The sequence below is a fragment of the Lipophrys pholis genome, assembly GCF_963383615.2.
Source record: "Lipophrys pholis genome assembly, chromosome: 3".
Taxonomy (NCBI): Eukaryota; Metazoa; Chordata; class Actinopteri; order Blenniiformes; family Blenniidae; genus Lipophrys; species Lipophrys pholis.
This window is the reverse complement of record NC_137627.1, coordinates 36,269,961-36,294,055: the sequence shown is the minus strand read 5'-3', so window position 1 is coordinate 36,294,055 and position 24,095 is coordinate 36,269,961. Positions and strand designations below refer to the sequence as shown.

General features: G+C 47.1%; 2 protein-coding genes across 3 annotated transcripts; one reads left to right on the top strand and one right to left on the bottom strand.

The window, feature by feature from the left end:
• The first annotated feature begins 495 nt into the window (after positions 1-495).
• shkbp1 (SH3KBP1 binding protein 1) lies at positions 496-13,865 on the top strand. Of its 2 annotated transcripts, none has more exons than XM_080460203.1 (17): positions 496-660; positions 1,459-1,512; positions 1,815-1,860; positions 2,057-2,189; positions 4,624-4,704; positions 4,872-5,021; positions 5,246-5,342; positions 7,232-7,422; positions 7,877-7,992; positions 9,671-9,758; positions 9,832-9,948; positions 10,029-10,199; positions 11,183-11,338; positions 11,409-11,505; positions 11,841-12,025; positions 12,133-12,235; positions 12,380-13,865. In XM_080460203.1, exons 1-17 carry the CDS (start codon positions 614-616, stop codon positions 13,125-13,127), a joined length of 2,580 nt encoding a protein of 859 aa, XP_080316329.1. In that variant the 5' UTR covers positions 496-613; the 3' UTR covers positions 13,128-13,865. The 2 variants fall into 2 exon arrangements, with proteins under 2 accessions (XP_080316329.1, XP_080316328.1); XM_080460202.1 differs by having other exon boundaries at positions 4,872-5,045.
• A 267-nt stretch (positions 13,866-14,132) lies between these two features.
• LOC308107859 (estrogen-related receptor gamma-like) lies at positions 14,133-22,978 on the bottom strand. The gene is made up of 9 exons (XM_080460429.1): positions 22,618-22,978; positions 22,433-22,546; positions 21,494-21,761; positions 20,810-20,963; positions 19,890-20,006; positions 19,427-19,531; positions 18,842-19,003; positions 16,364-16,636; positions 14,133-16,216 (listed from the first exon to the last, which is right to left on the bottom strand). Exons 2-9 carry the CDS (start codon positions 22,489-22,491, stop codon positions 15,951-15,953), a joined length of 1,404 nt encoding a protein of 467 aa, XP_080316555.1. The 5' UTR covers positions 22,492-22,546; positions 22,618-22,978; the 3' UTR covers positions 14,133-15,950.
• Between the last annotated feature and the right edge of the window lie 1,117 nt (positions 22,979-24,095).

Below are 24,095 nucleotides of genomic sequence, written 5' to 3'. Positions count from 1 at the left end.
TTTAAACCATCGTCTGGGAACACTTTTCTAAAACCATCGCCTGGGAACACTTATCTAAAACGATCACTTAGGAACACTTTTTTTAAACCATCATCTGGGAACACTTTTCTTAAACCTTTGTCTGGGAACACTTTTCTAAAACCATCGTCTGGGAACACTTTTCCTAAACCATTGTCTGGGAACACTTTTCTAAAACCATCGTCTCGGAACACTTTTCTAAAACCATCGCCTGGGAACACTTTTCCTAAACCATCGTCTGGGAACACTTTTCCTAAACCATCGTCTGGGAACACTTTCCTTAAACCATCGACTGTTGACATGTTTTGCTGGTTGATTGTTCAGTGTTGTAAATGCTTTAATCCAGATCCAGTGCTACTCCCGATCCAGGCTTTAATCTAGATCCAGTCCTTACGCCATATCGGGGTTTAGCTCCGCCCCGCGGCTGATCTCCGGCCCCGCCCCCGGGCTCTCCGCCTCACTGTGACCGGAAGTGGCTCCAGAAGCGGCAGCGGAATTGAAGGAATCCCTGAAATGGATTAAAAGTGTGTTTGCGGGCTGTGTGCGGGCTCCGTGTGGCCTGCGGTCCCTCAGAGGATCTGCAGCCGCCCTCAGGATGGCTCGGAGCGGCGACATCGTTCACCTGAACGTCGGGGGGAAAAGGTGAGGCTAGCCGATGCTAAGTGAGGCTAACTCCAGGTGTCCATTATCGGACAGCTCAATATATCCCCCGGTTTTCTGTTTTTTTAAAGGAGTTTAGAATTTCCAAAGTCCATAGAGACAAAAATTGACGTTCCAACTTCGTTATAAAAGCGCAATAACTCACACAAACCGCTTCAGCTGTTCTTAACCAAGGAAATCTGAGTTCATGTCCGGCGATACACATCAGATTGATCCTCTCTGTTGGTGGACGGAGACGAAACTGGACCACAGATTAATAACAGATTAATATCAATTATCACAGATTAATAACAGTTATCACAGATTAATATCAGTTATCACAGATTAATAACATATATCACAGATTAATGAATGTGCAAAAAAAGATCAGAAGAGAATTAAATATGAAACGACAAGTAATTTGTCCGTTTTTGGAAGCAGGGCGACCGATGTGGGAATAAACGTTAAATATATCAAGGCTCTATAAACACGAAGAAGTTCACAAAGTGGAACTATTGATCTGTTTTTAATGTGTCGTTGATTCATGAAAGCTTCCCCTCAAATGACTGGTGTCCGATAATGGAAGCAGACAGAACTCGGGTTTAGACTGAACAAAGTCTGAATGTTTTCACATAAACAGCATCCAGATAAACAAACACACAGCTCTGGATACCATGTAAACAACGTGTGTGTGTGTGTGTGTGTGTGTGTGTGTGTGTGTGTGTGTGTGTGTGTGTGTGTGTGTGTGTGTGTGTGTGTGTGTGTGTGTGTGTGTGTGTGTGTGTGTGTGTGTGTGTCCAGGTTCAGTACCTCCCGACAGACCCTCACGTGGGTTCCTGACTCCTTCTTCTCCAGGTTGGTTTAGAACACACACACACACACACACACACACACACACACACACACACACACACACACACACACACACACACACACACACACACACACACACACACACACACACAGTTTACATTAAGTGTTTTCCACACAGAACTTTTTAAAATAAATACTTGTTTGTAATATTGATTAGGTTGCAGTAATACTTGAGCTTTGTTTCCACAGCAACGTTACAAAGTTAGTTTCATTCACAGGAAGAATATTTAGTTTTTCATGTTTGAGTTTTAATTCATTTGAAACTAATTGAGTTTCTTCTTCAGTCTGCTGAGCGGAAGAATCTCCACCCTGAAGGATGAAACGGGAGCTGTGAGTTCAGTGTGTGTGTGTGTGTGTGTGTGTGTGTGTGTGTGTGTGTGTGTGTGTGTGTGTGTGTGTGTGTGTGTGTGTGTGTGTGTGTGTGTGTGTGTGTGTGTGTGTGTGTGTGTGTGTGTGTGTGTGTGTGTGTGTGTGTGTGTGTGTGTGTGTGTGAGATATTCATGCTCACTCGTCCTCCTCCTGGCAGATCTTCATCGACAGAGATCCGTCCCTCTTCGCTCCAATCTTAAACTTCCTGCGGACCAAAGAGCTCCACCCTCGCTCCATCAACGTGCACATGCTGATGCACGAGGCCGAGTTCTACGGCATCACGCCGCTGGGTGGGCGGCGGACGCACAACCAACACACACTACACACACTACACACATGACTAAGACATGAAGAACACACAACACACAACCAACACACAACCAACACACACCCAACACACAACCAACACACACTACACACATGACTAAGACATGAAGAACACACAACACACAACCAACACACCCAACACACAACCAACACACAACTAACACACACTACACACATGACTAAGACATGAAGAACACACAACACACAACCAACACACACCCAACACACACAACACACAACCAACACACACTACACACATGACTAAGACATGAAGAACACACAACACACAACCAACACACCCAACACACAACCAACACACAACTAACACACACTACACACATGACTAAGACATGAAGAACACACAACACACAACCAACACACACCCAACACACACCCAACACACACAACACACACTACACACATGACTAAGACATGAAGAACACACAACCAACACACCCAACACACCCAACACACAACTAACACACACTACACACATGACTAAGACATGAAGAACACACAACACACAACCAACACACACACAACCAACACACAACTAACACACACTACACACATGACTAAGACATGAAGAACACACAACACACAACCAACACACACCCAACACACACCCAACACACAACCAACACACACTACACACATGACTAAGACATGAAGAACACACAACACACAACCAACACACCCAACACACAACCAACACACAACTAACACACACTACACACATGACTAAGACATGAAGAACACACAACACACAACCAACACACACCCAACACACACAACACACAACCAACACACACTACACACATGACTAAGACATGAAGAACACACAACACACAACCAACACACCCAACACACAACCAACACACAACTAACACACACTACACACATGACTAAGACATGAAGAACACACAACACACAACCAACACACACCCAACACACACACAACACACACTACACACATGACTAAGACATGAAGAACACACAACCAACACACCCAACACACCCAACACACAACTAACACACACTACACACATGACTAAGACATGAAGAACACACAACACACAACCAACACACACACAACCAACACACACAACACACAACCAACACACACAACACACAACCAACACACAACCAACACATGACTAAGACATGAAGAACAACCAACACACACCCAACACACACCCAACACACACCCAACACACACCCAACACACAACCAACACACACCCAACACACAACCAACACACACACAACACACAACCAACACACGACTAAGACATGAAGAACACACAACCAACACACAACCAACACACAACCAACACACACCCAACACACAACCAACACACAACCAACACACACCCAACACACAACCAACACACAACCAACACACACCCAACACACACCCAACACAACCAACACACACACCCAACACACAACCAACACACACACCCAACACACAACCAACACACAACCAACACACACCCAACACACACCCAACACAACCAACACACACACCCAACACACAACCAACACACACACCCAACACACACACCCAACACACAACCAACACACGACTAAGACATGAAGAACACACAACCAACACACAACCAACACACAACCAACACACACCCAACACACAACCAACACACAACCAACACACAACCAACACACACCCAACACAACCAACACACACACCCAACACACAACCAACACACACACCCAACACACACACCCAACACACACACCCAACACACACCCAACACACACCCAACACACAACCAACACACACCCAACACACAACCAACACACACACAACACACAACCAACACACGACTAAGACATGAAGAACACACAACCAACACACAACCAACACACAACCAACACACACCCAACACACAACCAACACACAACCAACACACACCCAACACACAACCAACACACAACCAACACACACCCAACACACACCCAACACAACCAACACACACACCCAACACACAACCAACACACACACCCAACACACAACCAACACACAACCAACACACACCCAACACACACCCAACACAACCAACACACACACCCAACACACAACCAACACACACACCCAACACACACACCCAACACACAACCAACACACGACTAAGACATGAAGAACACACAACCAACACACAACCAACACACAACCAACACACACCCAACACACAACCAACACACAACCAACACACAACCAACACACACCCAACACAACCAACACACACACCCAACACACAACCAACACACACACCCAACACACACACCCAACACACACACCCAACACACACCCAACACTCAGCTGCTCAGAAACGTGAAAAACATTGGAAATATATTGTTTTTGTTTTTTCTTCAGTGAGAAAACTGCAGCTGTGTGACGAACTGGACCGGTCGTCATGTGGGAACGTTCTGTTCAACGGTTACCTTCCTCCTCCAGGTACACACACACACACACACACACACACACACACACACACACACACACACACACACACACACACACACACACACACACATAATATCAGCATTATAAAAGTAAAAAGAAAAAGCTCAAAATAAATATTAAAACACTTATTAATGATAAATTTGACCGTTTGACCTCAGTTTACCCAGCGAAGCGGCGAAACCGTCACAGCGTTGCGGGGTCGCAGTTCATGGCGGGCCGAATGGCGCCGCTAGAGCGAGCGCCCGTCAGACGCAGCAACACCATGCCGCCCAACCTGGGCAACTCCGGGATCCTGGGGCGAGCGGCGGGTGAGGAGCGGGGGGCGGCGGCAGGTCGGCACGCATACACGCCCACACGCTAACGGGGGGGTTCAGAAGCTGAGCTGTGTGTGTGTGTGTGTGTGTGTGTGTGTGTGTGTGTGTGTGTGTGTGTGTGTGTGTGTGTGTGTGTGTGTGTGTGTGTGTGTGTGTGTGTGTGTGTGTGTGTGTGTGTGTGTGTGTGTGTGTGTGTGTGTGTGTGTGTGTGTGTGTAGGTCCAGGTCTGGTGTCTGACCCTGGCTTAGTGCGTATCATCTGTGGACATCATAACTGGATCGCTGTGGCCTACGCTCATTTTGTCGTCTGCTACAGGTACACACCCACACACACACACACCCACACACACACACACACACACACACAGGAGGTTTTGTGTGTTTCCACGGAGGGTTTGAGAACTTTGCTCTCTGGAAGTCGTTTTCTTGAAGTTGATTTTTCAGAGATTCTGAACGTCGTCGTCATGGAAACAATCGACCACAGTCGACGGATTTCTCTCTAAAACATTGAACTCAGATTGTTTTTTATTGAGGAGCAGCAAAGCTGCAAAAAATGTGTTTTTACTCTCAAGATATGTTTATATTTTAATGTTACACGTTTATTAGTTAACACTAAGTAAAGATTAATTGGTATACACACTACCGTTCAGAAGTTTGGGGTCACTTAGAAATGTCCTTATTTTTGAAAGAAAAGCAGTTTCTTTCAATGAAGATACTTTAATCTAATCAGAAATACACTCTATACATTGTTAACGTGGTAAATCACTCTTCTAGCTGCAAATATCTGGTTGTTGGTTCAATACCTACAGAGGTGTATAGAGGCCTGTCCCTCCAGTGTTCTAATGCTCCAATGTGTTGCTCGTTGTGTCAGAAGGCTGATGGACGATTAGAAAACCCTTGAGCAATCATGTTAGCGCAGCTTAGCTGTGTTTAGCTGCTGAGAGAAGCTATAGAACTGAGCTTCCTCTGAGCAGCTGGAGGATCTGGAGCATCACACTGGTGAGGGGGGTTCAGGATCCAAATGACCAGAAAAAGAACTTTCATGTGAAACTCGACAGTCTGTTCTGGTTCTTAGAACTGAAGGCTATTCCATCACCAGGAAAGTGAAGATTTCCTCCAGCTTGGTTGGAGCCAGTTTCATCCTCCAGCAGGACAATGAGCCAGAGCACCTCCAGAGGGTGGAGGAGTATTTAGAGGAGAAGCAGGCAGCTGGTGTTCTATCTGTAATGGAGTGGCCAGCGCCGTCACCACATCTAAACCCCATTGAGCTGCTCTGGGAGCAGCTTGACCGTATGGGACGCAGGAAGTGTCCGTCCAGCCAGTCCAACTTGTGGGAGGAGCTTCTAGAAGTGTCGGCTGACATTCCTCCAGATTACCTCAACAAATTAAGAGCTGGAAGGCCAAAGTACTGCAATGCTGGGATTACTGCAGATGGAGGATTCTTTGACCAAAGCAAAGTTTGAAGGAAAAAATTATTATTTCAAATATGATTATTTCTAACCTTGTCAGTGTCTGGACTATAGATTCTATTTATTTTACATCTGGAGTGTAAATCAAAGTGTGACTTTTCATGGAAACACAAAATTGTCTGGGAGACCCCGAACCTTTGAACGGTCGTGTATCTATTTAATTATATATTTATTCATGATGCATTCACTTATTATATCTTTTTATTTATTTTATTTTTATGTTATTTGCGTACATACGTATTTTTTATTTTACCGTTTTTAATTGTTATGTCAAAAATGTTTTATTAAGGAATGCATAATGTGAATCAGTCAGGAAGTGGAACATTAAATTGAAGAGAACGTGTCGGTTAAAAGTTTGGAAAGGAACGAAAACAATTTGTTGTGAAAAGATACAATTATTACATTTTTCTTTTCCACAAATATCTTTATGCTGCAGTAGAATATCTCATCATGAGACCATGTGCCTTTTGATTAGATACTTCTTTATTAAAATACTTCTTCAGAAATGTACCACAAAGTAAAATGATCAAACTGTTAACTATCTATCTCATAAATCAGAATACCTTGAACATTTTGGTATAAATGTCCAAAAAAGACAAAAAGTCTTCTATATGTAAACTCCTATATGTTACTGTGTAGAAACCTTCTCTATGACGATGTCCCATTATGTCCTTGATCAGTGATCAATAAGCAGTTTATATCAGCGACTGAAGTCCGGGTCTGTTCCTCCGGTCAGGGTGAAGGAGTCCACCGGCTGGCAGCAGGTCTTCACGTCTCCTCGACTCGACTGGATGATCGACAGAGTCGCGCTCAACGCCAAAGTGATGGGCGGCTCACTGGGAGACAACGACAAGATGGTGGCCGTTGCCTCGGTAACAGAGATCATCCTGTGGTCCATCTGCGCCGACGGCAACGGGAATGAAATCGGTACGAGCGTCTGCTCAGGAGTCAGAACGACTCTGATACTGACTGACACGGTTCTTACAAGGTCTATGTCGCCTCGTCCGCCAAGACGACTCTGGCACCTCTTCTTTGATGATTCTTCCACCTCTTCTTTTAAATCTCTGGCCCTCGTCTCTGATGACTCTGGCCTTTCGTCTCTGACGACTCTGGCCCTCGTCTCTGACGACTCTGGCCCCTCGTCTCTGACGACTCTGGCCCTTCGTCTCTGACGACTCTGGCCCCTCGTCTCTGACGACTCTGGCCCCTCGTCTCTGACGACTCTGGCCCCTCGTCTCTGACGACTCTGGCCCCTCGTCTCTGACGACTCTGGCCCCTCGTCTCTGACGACTCTGGCCCCTCGTCTCTGACGACTCTGGCCCTTCGTCTCTGACGACTCTGGCGCCTCCTCTCTGATGAATTTGTATCTCCTGTCCTGCAGGAGTCTTCAGTCTCAATGTTCCTGCCGAGGCTCTCTTCTTCGTTGGTAACCAGCTGATCGCCACCAGCCACACGGGGAAGGTCGGGGTTTGGAACGCCGTCACCAAACACTGGCAGGTGAGCAGAAATAAGTCTTTTAAATCAGAAGTGACTCGTCACTCCTGCCTGGTGCCATATGTAAATCTTCATTCAGAGCAGTCAGAAAGTTCTCAGTGTCTTTGTGTTTTTTCCAGTGAAGTATTAACAGTTTCACTGATTTAACCACAATAAAATTAATGGTGTTGGTTTGTTCCACTTTGAGTCTATTTAGGTCAGTTTGCTCATTTTATCAGATTGTTTGAATCAGTCTGGATCAGTTGGTTTGTTCCAGTCTGGATCAGTTGGTTTGTTCCAGTCTGGATCCGTTGGTTTGTTCCAGTCTGGATCAGTTGGTTTGTTCCAGTCTGGATCAGTTGGTTTGTTCCAGTCTGGATCAGTTGGTTTGTTCCCGTCTGGATCAGTTGGTTTGTTCCCGTCTGGATCAGTTGGTTTGTTCCAGTCTGGATCAGTTGGTTTGTTCCAGTCTGGATCAGTTGGTTTGTTCCAGTCTGGATCAGTTGGTTTGTTCCCGTCTGGATCAGTTGGTTCGTTCTAGTCTGGATCAGTTGGTTCGTTCCAGTCTGGATCAGTTGGTTTGTTCCAGTCTGGATCAGTTGGTTTGTTCTAGTCTGGATCAGTTGGTTTGTTCTAGTCTGGATCAGTTGGTTTGTTCCAGTCTGGATCAGTTGGTTTGTTCTAGTCTGGATCAGTTGGTTTGTTCCAGTCTGGATCAGTTGGTTTGTTCCAGTCTGGATCAGTTGGTTTATTCTAGTCTGGATCAGTTGGTTTGTTCTAGTCTGGATCAGTTGGTTTGTTCTAGTCTGGATCAGTTGGTTTGTTCCAGTCTGGATCAGTTGGTTTGTTCTAGTCTGGATCAGTTGGTTGGTGTTAAACTCCTCCTTCAGTCAACCAAACAGAATTTATCTGGTTCCACTGGAACGAGCAGGAAAAACAAAGAAAATGACACAAAACCATTCAGATATCTTAAATCCAAAAACTTTTTACATAAAAACACTTTAATGATCAAGATGCCTCAATGAATCTTCCTGGGAAGGTGTGTCTCTTTATACTCTTCAATCTGAAGGAATAATATTGTATATTTTAAGCTTGTTTTTGGTCTGAAATACATTTGATAGTATTAAGATTGGAGCTGCTACACCCTACTGCCAGACTACTACATACTACCTACTACCACACCATGGTTATTGTATTAGTCACTGTTTATCCATATACATGGTTTTTTAATAACATGGTAAATGTGTGTCATGTATTTTTATTATATTGGCCCATAACAAATCAAATCCTGCTCCTCTTCCTCCTCCTCTTCCTCCTCCTCCTCCTGACCAGTCAACTTTTTTTCTGAACCATAAAAAGTTATGAAACTTCAGCATTAGAAAGTCAAAATAATAACAAATACGTTGTTTTACCTTTCAAAAGCGTCACTTAGTCCGTTGAAGTAGTTTTTATGTGTCGAAGTTGAGTTTTTATTCCGTTCTGGTGACGATCTAAATGTTGACGGAAGTGAAAAATTCTAAATGTCGGAGGAACGGGAGTTTGCTGACTTCGTCATTCATAGGAATCCCGAGGGATTACCGACACTATCCAATCAAAATGTAGGTTTTCCGGGTAAGACGCAGAGCGTCATTGACCAAAATGTGGATCACGAATCGGGAAGAAAATAACGGCGATGAGAAAATACCTCCTCCTTGTGTTTCAGAACCAGGACGTGGTCCCGATCAGCAGCTACGACACGGCCGGCTCCTTCCTCATCCTCGGCTGCAACAACGGATCCATCTACTACATCGGTAAGAGCCGGTCCCTGAACTCACCACGGACCTCTGGGCCGGCGGTGCCGCTGACGTGTTTCTGTTCCGTCAGACGTTCAGAAGTTTCCTCTGCGGATGAAGGACAATGACCTGCTGGTGACCGAGCTGTACCGGGACCCCACGGAGGACGCCATCACCGCCCTCAGCGTCTACCTCACCCCCAAGACCAGTAGGCAGAACCCAGACCGTGCTCTGACAGCGCTCCCGGTCCCAGGTCGGTTCACCTCTGATTGGTCACTCTCGTACCAGGTGACAGCGGGAACTGGATCGAGATTGCGTACGGGACCAGCTCGGGGACGGTCCGGGTCATCGTGCAGCATCCGGAGACGGTGGGATCGGGACCGCAGCTCTTCCAGACCTTCTCCGTCCACCGCAGCCCCGTCACCAAGATCATGCTCTCTGAGAAGCACCTCATCTCAGGTACGAGTCTCGGACGCCGCTTCGCAGGGACTCATCGGCTGAAGCCCTCAGAACCGACTGCCCAAAGGAGAACCAGGGTTCTGAAGGTTCCTGCAGAGCGGAGGGTTTTCCTGTGTCTGGATCGGTTAGCGAGGAGCTGCAGGAACTGAACCGTCTGGTTCCTTCTGACGCGCTTCCGGCGAGTTCGTAGAGACGTTGTTGATTTTCTCCCTTAAATCGTCTTTAAATCAATTCTTAGAGTTTATTAGGAAAAAGTAATCTAACTTGTTGTTCCGACCCTTTTTCACACCAGCGTCCTCTGGCGAGAGTTTATGAGAGATTCTGACTGGTGTGGATGGTCGGTGTGTGCTGATTGGTCGCAGGGACTGTCAATCTTAGCCATAGCATAGCATTGCGATAGCGTAGCAGTCCTTTGCTAGCATAAAAAAATTAAAACAACCGATGCTGGAGCGTCTGCAAACAATTCAGGTAGTTTAGAAATCACATGGTTCACCGTTTATACTCGTCCCGTTAGCGGTTAGCCGCTAAATTTAGCAGAGGTGGTTGATGATATCAGCCCCGGGTTAGTTTAGGGCTCATTTGTAGGGATGATTTGTCGTCATCCAAGGACCAATCCAATCGATTCTGGGACGTTAACGACTCAACGTTTCCAAATAAATCCCAAAAAACTGCAAAACAGATGTCCCATATGAGATGAGAGAGGCACCTCGTGGAGATCAGCGTCTTTTACTGCCTTTTATAATAGATGTCACTCAGTGATGTAGCTACCTGACAGGCTAGTTAGCATCGATATGAGCTAACAGCTAACCTGCTAGCGATGCTAACTTGGTTCCGCAAACAAATGTGGCGTTGGCGAAGGTTTGCGCTCTACCAAATGTAGCTCTAGTTTGACAAGGAGACGTGGTATTAACGGTGACGCCTGCTTTACAAGCGGAGGCGCTGTGTTTCCTCCGGAGTGACGTCCACCGTCTGCTTCCTCTCAGTCTGCGCCGATAACAACCACGTGCGGACCTGGACCGTGACCCGCTTCAGAGGGATGATCTCCACCCAGCCGGGCTCCACGCCGCTCACCTCCTTCAAGATCCTCAGCCTGGACGAGGTGGACGGACACGGCGGCTGCAGCGCCGGGACCGAGATCGGTAACCACCGCGGGGTGCAGTTCCTCCGCCGGCCAGCAGAGGCCCTCACCGCTTACTCTGGTGCTTTCAGGACCTTACGGAGAACGAGACGACCAGCAGGTCTTCATCCAGAGAGTCGTACCCGATACCGACAAGCTCTACGTCCGACTGTCGTCCAACGGGAAGCGGTGGGTCACGCCTCCAGGAACTCTAGAGTACTAGTTACTATTACTGTGCTTCATTACTTTACTGTGTCATGCTCCACTGGACTGTTTGTGTTTCTGCTGTTTCACACGATGTTCTTTGTATAAATTCACAAGTTTACATATAAAAATAGACTTTTATATACAATTCAAACTATTCAGGTACAAAACATGCGTTTACATGTAGAGGGGTGTGTGTGTGTGTGTGTGTGTGTGTGTGTGTGTGTGTGTGTGTGTGTGTGTGTGTGTGTGTGTGTGTGTGTGTGTGTGTGTGTGTGTGTGTGTGTGTGTGTGTGTGTGTGTGTGTGTGTGTGTGTCAGGGTGTGTGAGGTGCGCTCGGTGGATGGGACGTCCATCACGGCCTTCATGGTCCATGAGTGTGAGGGTTCGAGTCGAATCGGCTCTCGTCCCCGTCGCTACCTGTTCAGTGGCCACGGCAACGGCAGCATCCAGATGTGGGACCTGACCACGGCCATGGAGATCGCCGGCAAGGTGGACATCCGAGGTCAGACCCCCCCCCCCCCCCCATGCTGTGTGTGTGTGTGTGTGTGTGTGTAGCTCTGTGATTGGTCGGTGAGGGACTGACATGGCCTCTTATTGGTGGTGTGGCAGCGCTGGGCGGCCCCACGGAGGAGGAGCTGCTGGAGCTGCTGGACCAGTGCGACCTGGCTCTGACCCGGACCCCCGACAGCACGCCCAGGGCCTCCACCTGCAGGTAGCACCCGGGTGGCGTTCCTCAGGGATCCGCTCTCGGTCCTCTGCCATTTCAAACCACCATGTGACGTTCTTTAGTTCAGTTCAGTGAGATGTTCTGACTAACTTTTACTGTTGTTGTTGTTTACGTGTCCCACCTCTCCAGTCTTCACTCGCAGCTCGCCGACAGCTTCAGGACGGAGCGTCTTCACTCTGCAGGAGGACGAGGAGCAGCTGGGGCTTCAGGTTCGTCCGCCTCACTGTGCGGCAGCCTCCCGCGGCAGGCTCCGCCCCCCCTGCCCCTCGCCAAGCCCAGCAGAGACCCGATACATAGCCCCGCCCACCCCCACAGCCCCCGCCCCCTCCGGTACCCGGACCGGGAGGCGGCCAGGCGGGGCAGCTTCGTGGAGCGCTGCCAGGAGCTGGCCAAAGGCTCGGAGGCGGGGCTGGATGGGGGGAGGCGGAGCCTGGCGGTGTGCAGCGAGCTAGAAGTCCGGTTCGGCCTTCGCACGCCCACCACCTTCTCCGTGTCGCCCGGCGCCCGCCCGGCACCAGGGACGCCTCCGTCGCTGTGCTCGACGCCTCTGTCCTCTTCGTCCTCCTCTTCATCACAGCGTCGGACCACACCCACCTCCCCGACCAGCCCCGCCCCCTCGGGCCTGAGCCCCGCCCCTTCATCCTCGAGCCCCTCGCGCTCTCTGACGCCCGCCTCCCCCCGCCGGGGCACCGCAGCGTCGCCCACAGAACTCCCAGTGTCACCCGAGGGCGCTGCCAGTCCGGAGAGCGCCCCTTCTGCCCTGCCTTCTGCCCCGCCCTCTGCCCCGCCCACCACCCCGCCCTCTGCCCCGCCCACCACCCCGCCCTCTGCCCCGCCCACCAGCCCCAAACCACATATGAACGAGACCAGCTTCTGATTGACGCCCAGACGGAACCAGAGAAGCTCAAAGTCCCAGAATCTGCAGAATCAGTTGAAAGTGAAAGGATCAACAGTTAAAATCCTTCAGATGAAACGACGTCAACCCTCCAGAACACAAAGTTTAACAAATAAAACAGTTTTTGACCTTAAAATTATTAATTTAAATTTAGTAGCAACTTTTTTTATATTTTAGTATAAAATCCTAAAAACTGCTAGATTGAGTCTAATCCCTGAAATAATCTCCTGCTTGTTTTTCTGTACGGAAGCTCAAAGTGGACAAAAATCTAAAAATATTATTATTATTTTTTATTGAAATGTTTTGGTATCTGACATTTGTACAAAACTTTATTGGAGATGTTTTATTCCAGATTATTGTTTATTTGTTTTGTTTTTGTTTTTTCAACACAAAAATAGAAATTTCTTGTAATTTTTGGAAAATCTGAAATTGGATTGGATTTATTTCAAGTGAAATAATCTGACTTTATTTCCAAACTTCACAGAAGTAAATGAGTTCATTTATAGTCGAGTTACTAAAACGGTATTTGTCTGAGAAAATTTGGGAAATGTTAAAAATTTTCACAGTTTTGAAATAAAAGTGAATCTCTGAATTCAGTGTTTAAAAAAACAACTTTTGTAGTTCAATATCTTTTTTAATTAAAATTTTTTAAACTTTTTTCAAAGGGAATAACTTGTATTTTTATTATTCCACTTAGTTTCTAGCAGCGTCTAACAAAGTTGTAAAAAGTTAATTAAAAAGAAAAAAAAGTATTAATCGTTGTTTGTTTTCATTCCAGAAACTTTTTTAAAAGGTTTTTTTAATCTAAATAAAATAAATCCCGGAGGACAAAATGAAGACGGAGACAGTTGAAGTCCCACAAATCAGCTGGAGTCGGTACATGGGGGGCGGGGCTTAGGGCGGCCTTCACTGATTGGTTGTAAGTGTCTGTCACCTTGACAGACTTCAAACCTTTTTAAAGATTAAAACAAAGAAACCTGGGCTTTAATTCAGGAAAATACTTTTATATTTACACAATTCATTTCATGACTCAGCAGATTTTTTGTATTTATTGAGTTTTAACAAAACATTTGAATACATTCAACAACACATATAACAGTCGAACTCTAAAATAATCCAAAGGGAACTATGTGTAACGACGTTACATAATCCAACCCGGCTGAGTGTCTCATGGTTCAGGTATCAGGCGTGACGACGTCACACCTTCAAGTTCCCAGAGTTTCCTCAACGTCTCACTTCTCTAAGAAAAGAAGAACCGGATTCCAGGTCTGGGATTTGGCTGATTTCTGTTGGGTTTGTTAACTTTTCAAGGACAAGGCATGCTGATGGTTCTTTCAGCCGGGGACTTCCTGGAGGTCTCTGGACGTCTGGACGTCTGGACGCCAGCAAAGACAAATCAAGCGTCCAGCTGGACTGAACAGAAGTAGTACTCAGTAGTACTCCCCTCTGTGGTTTAGCATACAGAACCCAAAGTGCAGGACAGTCGGGTACTGGATTCAGGGTCGTCTGAGAAAAGCCTTTTAGAACTTCATTCCAGAACGTTGGTGTCTCAGGACCGTCCCACAGACGCTGGAAGAAGGTTCCTTTATTCACAGCATTGCATTTAGCAGATATATCTGAGTTCATCCAATAATCTGGACTGGGTCTCAGATGGCTGTTAGGAGTTGAGCCTCTCTCCAGTACTCCACATATCTTTTACCCATTGAGTTCCTGTGCTCAGGAGAGTCACCACGATATTGTAGAGGAAGGAGATCTGAATATCTGCTAGGTTTTCTAATATCGTATATAAGAGTGCTTCTGTTCATAAACAAAACTTCTTAACTAAATATTTCAATAAGTGTGTCGGAGGAATATCATATTCATTTCTGAGTTCTTCAGATGAAGCTAGTTTTCCTTCCTTGTCTAGATCCAGAACTTTAGAAATACTCCTTGTTGTCCACCGTGGTCCTTCCTGCCAGGACAGAAGTACTCGTTCCCCCGTATTGGTGAGAAGTAAGAAAACAAAGTAGATTCACCAAGAAATGACTGGACACTAACTGTGTTACTCTCAGAAGGTTACTGGTTACCAGTACTCCTCTTCAGTTGCTTGACAGATGCAGAGTACAAACTAGTGTCCAGTTGAAGGCCTTTAGTGCAAATACTCTCAATGTGTACCCCGGTGAGTAAGGTTCAGGTGAAAAGCAGTACACTGCAGTAGTACCTGGAACCCTCCTCTCTCATACGGCAGGTGACGGAGTGACGGGCTCCACCTCCACCTTCTCTTATTCCATTTTTAAGAAGAACTGTGGCGGTGGGGGTCGAGGGAGCGACTGAAATAGATATAAAAACTTTGGGAGTACATTCATCTGGATTACACCTGATTACTGTGGAAATCAGAGAATCATAGTTACAGGACACTAAATCTTTAGTAGTCGGGGTACCATCACAGCTGGTGAAAATGTTCTTAAAATACAATAACAAGAAAATCATTGTGACGTGATGTTTCTTGTTTCCATGGTTACCAGTCCAACACCGATCAGTGGCGCTGTGTTTAGTCTTTGACCTCCCCAGGAGGAGTCGCTGCATGTTTCTCCCGAATGTATTTTCTCCACCCTGAGGCTCCGCCCCCTGAGACCCAGATGGGCCGTCCTCATTGTGGCGAGATGAGGCTCCACCCCCTTTGACCAGGCCAGGCAAGGCTCCGCCCCCTGTGACTCGGATGGGTGATCCTCACTATGGCCTGCTGAGGCTCCGCACCGGTGACCCGGCTGGGCACAGCTCCGCCCCCTGTGACCCGGCCGAGCAAGGCTCCGCCCCCGGTCCGCCTCACTGTGGCCCGTCCTGCGGCAGGGAGGAGGACGAAGCGTCCAGCATCTCTGCCAGCAGCTTGTGCAGCGGGACGCGGCGGCGGCACTGCGCCTGCTGCAGGGCGTGCACGGCTCGCCCGGCGCTCTGGCGCAGCAGCGGCAGGCTCATCAGCAGGCGGCCCACACGCCGGGGCTCGCACCGCCACGCCTCGTACTCCTGCAGCGCCTCGTGGAGCCCGTCCTGGAACCGCTGCACCGAGTCGGGACAGTCCACCGGGTCGGCGTCTGGCGGGCAAGACAGGAAGGACACCTTCAAATTTAAAGCTTCTGAATACAAACCACAAACAGCAGCAGACTGTCGCCCGGCGCAGGAACCGGGACATCTGCTGATGTTACAGAAAGTGAAGTGTCCGGGTCGCAGCGGATGTTTACCTGAGTTGGCGAGCGCCATGGCCTTGAGGGTCACCGCCTCCTCGGCGCTCAGCTTCATGGCGTGGTACCTGGCCGTCAGGTGGCGCAGCGCCTCGTACAGGTCGGCCAGGCCCGCCTCGCGGCATTGAGCCTCGTCCAGCCACAGGTTCCCGGCGAACACCAGCTCGCCCTGCGGCGCGCCCTGGGAGCGCCAGGCCACGCCCACCAGCAGCGCCTCCATCCAGCCGCTCTGCAGCAGCGACATTTGGTCCACCAGCGGGAGTCCGGAGAACCCTGGCGGAGGCAGAGGAGGGGTCACTGCGGGGCGACGGAGCGTCTTACTCTGGGCGTCGCCTCGCGTCGCCTTGTGTCTCCAAAGAATCCGAGTATTTCTGAGTCTCTGGTTTTGTCTCCGTCATCTTTCAACTGTTTCAGTCGCTCCACTTCCTGTTTGAGGTGTGAAGAGTTTTAGGCCTCGTTTCCATGACAACGTCTCAAGTGAGTCATTTTTTGCGTTTTCGCTTCAGAAATGTTTCGCGTTGACACAGAAACAGTGAAATCAATGTAGTTTTCATATTGGGCCCCTAGTTGGTGCTGTTGTTAGTTTTAGTACTGAAAACACACACACACACACACACACACACACACACACACACACACACACACACTCACACACACACACACACACACACACACACACACACACACACACACATGCAGCAGAGAACAATGAGCTCTGAACATGAACACTGGGAGAACATTCTCGTGGACAAAGCACCAAGTTAGATTGTTATTATTGGAACTGTCAAAATAAAGTACCAAGTTCCAGGAGAACATGGACTGGGAGTGATGAGACCATGGAGGAAACGTAGTTCTGGTTGGCTCTACTGAGCATGTGCAGAACTACTGGTTACTACGGTGACCGGGAGCAGAGAGCCAAGTGTTTACAGAAAGTCTCGTTTTTGCCCGTTTCCACGTAGTTTGAGCCGTTTTCAAAAAGTTGTGTTTTCAGTGGCTCCGGATTCAAAACGTAACGACAGCTTTGCGTTTTCACTTGAAATTGTAGTCGTGTAAACAGGCCCGAAGGTTTGTGGTTTAGAATCTCGGTTGAAACGAAGAGTCTCTTGCTGTCGTCAGAGGATGTAAAGTGTGATTGTGTTTGGATAGTACTTCCTGTTAGTCTGGTTCTCTGGTGTTCTGGGTTAATGGTACTTCCTGTTAGTCTGGTTCTCTAGTTTTCTGGGTTTATGGTACTTCCTGTTAGTCTGGTTCACTAGTGTTCACGGTTTATGGTACTTCCTGTTAGTCTGGTTCTCTGGTGTTCTGGGTTAATGGTACTTCCTGTTAGTCTGGTTCACTAGTGTTCACGGTTTATGGTACTTCCTGTTAGTCTGGTTCTCTGGTGTTCAGGGTTTATGGTACTTCCTGTTAGTCTGGTTCTTTAGTGTTCAGGGTTTATGGTACTTCCTGTTAGTCTGGTTCACTAGTGTTCACGGTTTATGGTACTTCCTGTTAGTCTGGTTCTTTAGTGTTCACGGTTTATGGTACTTCCTGTTAGTCTGGTTCTCTGGTGTTCTGGGTTAATGGTACTTCCTGTTAGTCTGGTTCACTAGTGTTCACGGTTTATGGTACTTCCTGTTAGTCTGGTTCTCTGGTGTTCTGGGTTAATGGTACTTCCTGTTAGTCTGGTTCACTAGTGTTCACGGTTTATGGTACTTCCTGTTAGTCTGGTTCTCTGGTGTTCAGGGTTTATGGTACTTCCTGTTAGTCTGGTTCTTTAGTGTTCAGGGTTTATGGTACTTCCTGTTAGTCTGGTTCACTAGTGTTCACGGTTTATGGTACTTCCTGTTAGTCTGGTTCTTTAGTGTTCACGGTTTATGGTACTTCCTGTTAGTCTGGTTCTCTGGTGTTCAGGGTTTATGGTACTTCCTGTTAGTCTGGTTCACTAGTGTTCACGGTTTATGGTACTTCCTGTTAGTCTGGTTCTTTAGTGTTCACGGTTTATGGTACTTCCTGTTAGTCTGGTTCTTTAGTGTTCAGGGTTTATGGTACTTCCTGTTAGTCTGGTTCACTAGTGTTCAGGGTTAATGGTACTTCCTGTTAGTCTGGTTCACTAGTGTTCACGGTTTATGGTACTTCCTGTTAGTCTGGTTCTCTGGTGTTCAGGGTTTATGGTACTTCCTGTTAGTCTGGTTCACTAGTGTTCACGGTTTATGGTACTTCCTGTTAGTCTGGTTCTTTAGTGTTCACGGTTTATGGTACTTCCTGTTAGTCTGGTTCTTTAGTGTTCAGGGTTTATGGTACTTCCTGTTAGTCTGGTTCACTAGTGTTCAGGGTTTATGGTACTTCCTGTTAGTCTGGTTCACTAGTGTTCAGGGTTCATAGTACTTCATGTTAGTCTGGTTCACTAGTGTTCAGGGTTTATAGTACTTCATGTTAGTCTGGTTCTCTAGTGTTCTGGGTTAATGGTACTTTCTGGTGCTCTGGTTCTATTGGTACCTGGGATCTGCTTGGCCCAGCCAATCAGAACCAGCAGCTCGCGGTTCAGGAGGTCACAGAGGGTCAGCAGGGTGCGCATGCTGCTGTTGCTGCTGGAGTCGTCCTGATTGGCTGCCAGAGGAGTGGGCTCGGTCAGCAGCAGGTGGGAGATCACCTTGTTACCTGGAGACGAACCACAAACACACCTGGTGTCACTTCCAGCGCTCAGCGACTCAGAACCGAACTGGCTAAAGTTGGACTGTGATTGATTTAGAACTCAGACGGAAATCAGATGTGATCAGATGACAGGTATCATCAGGAGTGATCAACAGGGATCAATAGTGATCAACAAGGATCAATAGTGATCAACAGGGATCAATGGTAATCAACAGGAATCAAGCGTGATGAAGAGTGATCAGTAGTCATAAATAGTAATAAATAGGGATCAAGAGTGATCAAGAGTGATCAACAGTGATCAATAGTGATCAACAAGGATCAATAGTGATCAACAGGAATCAAGCGTGATGAAGAGTGAACAATAGTCATAAATAGTAATAAATAGGGATCAAGAGTGATCAACAGTGATCAATAGTGATCAGGACTCACGGCAGACTGCGGGGCTGTTCGAGGTTCTGGAATAGTAACTGAGTCCCGTCTCCGTCCTCCTCTTGTACTTCTGCCGTCCTCCTCTGACCCGATCAATACGAACACCTGGAACATCCAACCTGTCAGGTGAGTCTGTCTGTCTGTCTGTCTGACTGACTGACTGTCTGTCTGTCTGACTGACCATCTGTCTGTCTGTCTGACTGGGTTCGTTCTCTCACTTTCATCAGTTGTCTCAGATCTTTTGGAAATTTTTTCAATTAATCAGATGAACAAAAAGATGGATGGATGGACAGACGGATGGATGGATGAACAGACAGATGGATGGATAAACAGACGGATGGATGGATGGATGGATGGATGGATGGATGGATGGATGGATGGATGGATGGATGGATGGATGGATGGATGGATGGATGGATGAACAGACAGATGGATGGATGAACAGACAGATGACGTTGCCTACCCTCCCTCATCATGCCGGCCTGCAGACACTTCTGGAAGCGACAGGCCTGACAGGCCTTCCTCCTCCGTTTGGTGATCTCACACTCGTTGGTCACCGGGCAGCTGTACTCGATGTTGCCTAGGTTACCAACAAACAGGAAGTGTAGAGGAGAGTCATCACCATGGAAACATCTCAACCCAGGACTGTATCTGAGTGTGAGTCTGCAGGGGTTAAACTCTCTCTCTCTCTCTCTCTCTCTCTCTCTCTCTCTCTCTCGTGGGCGTGTCCAAAGGTCAAACAGTTGAAGTGAGTTAGGCTCCGCCCCCTTGTTTTCCCTCACTGTTTGGATCAATAGGTTCAGACGTCTGTGAGGATCAATGGAAGGTCGGAGCTGCACAGCAGCGGCTGTTCCCACGTGGATCAATGAAATGGATCAATACAGTCAGAGTGAAGAGCCCATCATCCTCTCATCCTCTTTCTTTCTCTTCTGGTTTCACTGATCACCTCGTTTTCATCCTTTCATCCTTCTGTCACTGATTTGTGTTTTTTTTACTGAACTTTAGTCTGTTGTCTTCTGTGTTACTTTATCATTATTATTATTATTATTATTGTTATCGTTGTTTTTGTTATCATTAATTCTGTTTCTTTATTATTGTGGTTCTTTACTCTTTGTTTAGTTGTTTCCTCATTTCTTTATTGCTTTTTTTTAGCAACGCATTGATACTGATAACAGTATCAGGTATCGCAAGTAGCTAGAGGTTAGTACTTGTATCAGTACTCAGTATCAACAAGTACCTAGAAGTTAGTACTTGTATCAGTACTCAGTATCAACAAGTACCTAGAAGTTAGTACTTGTAACAGTACTCAGTATCAACAAGTACCTAGAAGTTAGTACTTGTATCAGTACTCAGTATCAACAAGTAGCTAGAAGCCCCGCCCACCTTGGATGGTTCTCTTGAAGAACGCCTTGCAGGCCTCGCAGGACGCCACGCCGTAATGGAACCCCGACGCCAAGTCACCACACACCAGGCAGAGCCGCTTCGGCCCCGAGGCCCCCATCACGGACAGGAAGTCCCCCCTCAGGATGGAGTCCACCTGTGCACACACACACACACACACACACACACACACACACACACACACACACACACACACACACACCGTTTATAGTAATAATAATCCAACTTGGTGGTCTGTCCACCAGAATGTTCTCCCATGTTTAGAGCTCATTGTTCTCTGCTGTGTGTGTGTGTGTGTGTGTGTGTGTGTGTGTGTGTGTGTGTGTGTGTGTGTGTGTGTGTGTGTGTGTGTGTGTGTGTGTGTGTGTGTGTGTGTGTGGCTTCATATCTAAAACTAACAACAGCACCAACTAGTGGCCCAACATGAAAACTACATCGTTTTCAGTGTTTCTGTCGTTGCCATGGAAACGAAAATCGCTTTCAAAGGAAAATCGCTGCGTTTTCACTTGAACCGGAGCCTGAATCTCATCGTAAATCTTTCAACTCATCGCTTCCAGTATTTCTGATATTTTCTCTTCTCGTTCTGTCCTGCTGGTCCTCAGTCGGTCAGCTCTGACCTCTGACCTCTGACCTCTGACCTCTGACCTCTGACCCCTGACCCTTCACCTGTTCTGAGAAGGAGCTGGTCTGAGACGTCAGGAAGCAGACGGCGACATCGGGCGGCGCCACGGCGCCTCCCACGCTGTCGCTGCTGGAGCGCCGTCGCGTCGGGGAGTCGGAGAGCAGCGCTCCACAGGGGGCGCCGTATGAGGAGGAGGAGGAGGAGGAGGAGGGGCTGGGCAGGAGGAAGGCCGGGTGGGACGGGCTGAGGGCGGAGTCAGGAGGGAAGGAGGGGGTGAGGGGGGAAGAGGAGGAAGAGGAGGAGTCCAGCAGGCTGAGGAGGAAGAATTCAAGGTGACATTTAACAGACTTCATCTCAATCTGTTGTTTGTTTGTGTTTGTCGTGTTGTTTGCTTTATTTATAGTTGAGCTCGTGTTATTTGTTGTCTTCTGTGTTCATGTTGTTTTCTAGTGGTTTCTGTTGTGTGTTTGTGTTTTATGGTCATTTGTGTTGTTTGTGTTGAATTTGTGTTGTCGTGTTTTCTGGTGATTTGTGTTGTTTGTCGAACAGTTTTGTTGTTGTTTTTGTGGAGTTCAACAGTTTCAAATTTAAACCTGGAGCTTCTCAAAATGTCACTCAACTTAAAATATAGTTTAAAAGTCAAAAGTTCAAAAACCTAACTGAAGGATAACCGGAGGCGTCCCGCACGGCTCCGTACTGGGACCAAAGTTATTCACACAAACTGGATTTAAGTGACTGAACAGAAACAAACAAGTTCAAATATTTGTTTGTTGTTTAGAGACGAGATACGGAGACTTTACTGAAAACAATCCAAAAGAAATTAAGTTCAAATACAGTTTGAATTCAACAAGGTTTCACAAAATTGTCTTGTTTCCTTCTATCTTTTTTTTATTGCAATTTTCTCTAGTTTTTTAGAAAAAGAATTAATTAAAGTGAAAACATTGAAGGTGAAAATGAAATTAAGAGAAGTTTGTAAAACTCACCGCTGTGGATCCATGAAGTGACCAACGATGTTGGTCAGACAGAAATCCTTCAACTCCATCCTCCGCAAACCAAACGATACTAAACCAAACTAAACCAAATGAAACCAAACGATACTAAACCAAACTAAACCAAATGAAACCAAACGATACTAAACCAAACTAAACCAAATGAAACCAAACGATACTAAACGGAATTATAGTTAACAATATAAAATGAAACGATATAAAATGAAATGATACAAAACAAAACTACATCAAATGAAATGAAACGAATTGATACAAAATTAAATGATTCAATATGAAATTAAACCAAATGAAACAAAACGATACAAAATGAAATGATAACAAATAAAACAAAACTAAATAAAATGAAACAAAATGAAAGAAAACAAAAATGTAACAATACAAAAACAAATGAAAGGAAACAAAAACAAACAAACGATTGGAAGCGTCCGGTCTGGTCTGGAGAAACTTGATCGTCACAGAGGAAAGAAAAGAAGCCTGAACTCTGGAAAGGAGGTGAAGGAGGAGCAGAGCTCAGAGGAGGAGGACAAGGATGAAGATCTGCTATTTATCTGCCGTCCTGTCCTCACAGAGGGGGCGGGGCCTGCAGGACCAGCCAATCAGCCGTCTGAACACATGTATTGATTGGCTGATGACACATGTAGGACAGCCAGACTGAGGAACATCCACATATCAGAGATTAGAGAGAACAGGAGGTCTGGTGTGCTCCTGCTCCTCCTCCTACTGCTCCTCCTGCTGCAACTCCTGCTGCTCCTCCTGCTGCACCTCCTCCTACTGCTCCTCCTCCTCCTACTGCTCCTCCTACTGCTCCTCCTGGTGCAACTCCTGCTGCACCTCCTCCTACTGCTCCTCCTAATGCTCCTTCTGCTGCACCTCCTCCTGCTCCTCCTCCTCCTGCTGCTCCTCCTGCTGCATCTCCTGCTGCTCCTCCTAATGCTCCTTCTGCTGCACCTCCTCCTGCTGCAACTCCTGCTGCTCCTCCTGCTGCACCTCCTGCTGCAGCACCTCCTGCTGCAGCACCTCCTCCTCCTGCTGCACCTCCTGCTGCTGCTGCACCTCGTCCTGCTGCACCTCTTGCTCTGCTGCACCTCCTCCTCCTGCTGCTCCTCCTGCTGCACCTCCTGCTGCAGCATCTCCTCCTCCTGCTGCACCTCCTGCTGCTGCTGCACCTCGTCCTGCTGCACCTTTTGCTCTGCTGCACCTCCTCCTCCTGCTGCTCCTCCTGCTGAGCTCCTCCTGCGGCTGCACCTCCTGCTGCTCATCGCAACATTTCAAATGAAAACGCAGCATGTTTACATTTTCATTTAGAAGTTTCATGTTTACACGGTATTGTAAACAATGTCCGTTTCCATGTAAACGGCAGTAGAAACGATGTAGTAAGCATGTCGGGCCACTAGTGGCCGCTGTTGGTTTTAGTCATCAGTGGGTCTGAGCGTTTTATGTTCAAAAAGTTCCACCTCAAGAGCCGTTCTCAAAAAGTTGTTTTCAGTGGCTCCAAGCACCGTTGCCATGGAAACGGACCCACGAAACACTACAAAATCGTTGCCGTGGAAACGGGCCACAGTTTCTGGTCTGAAGTCTCAGCAGCATCAAAACAACCGAACAATGTGAGATTAAAAGATGTAAATTCAGAACGTTC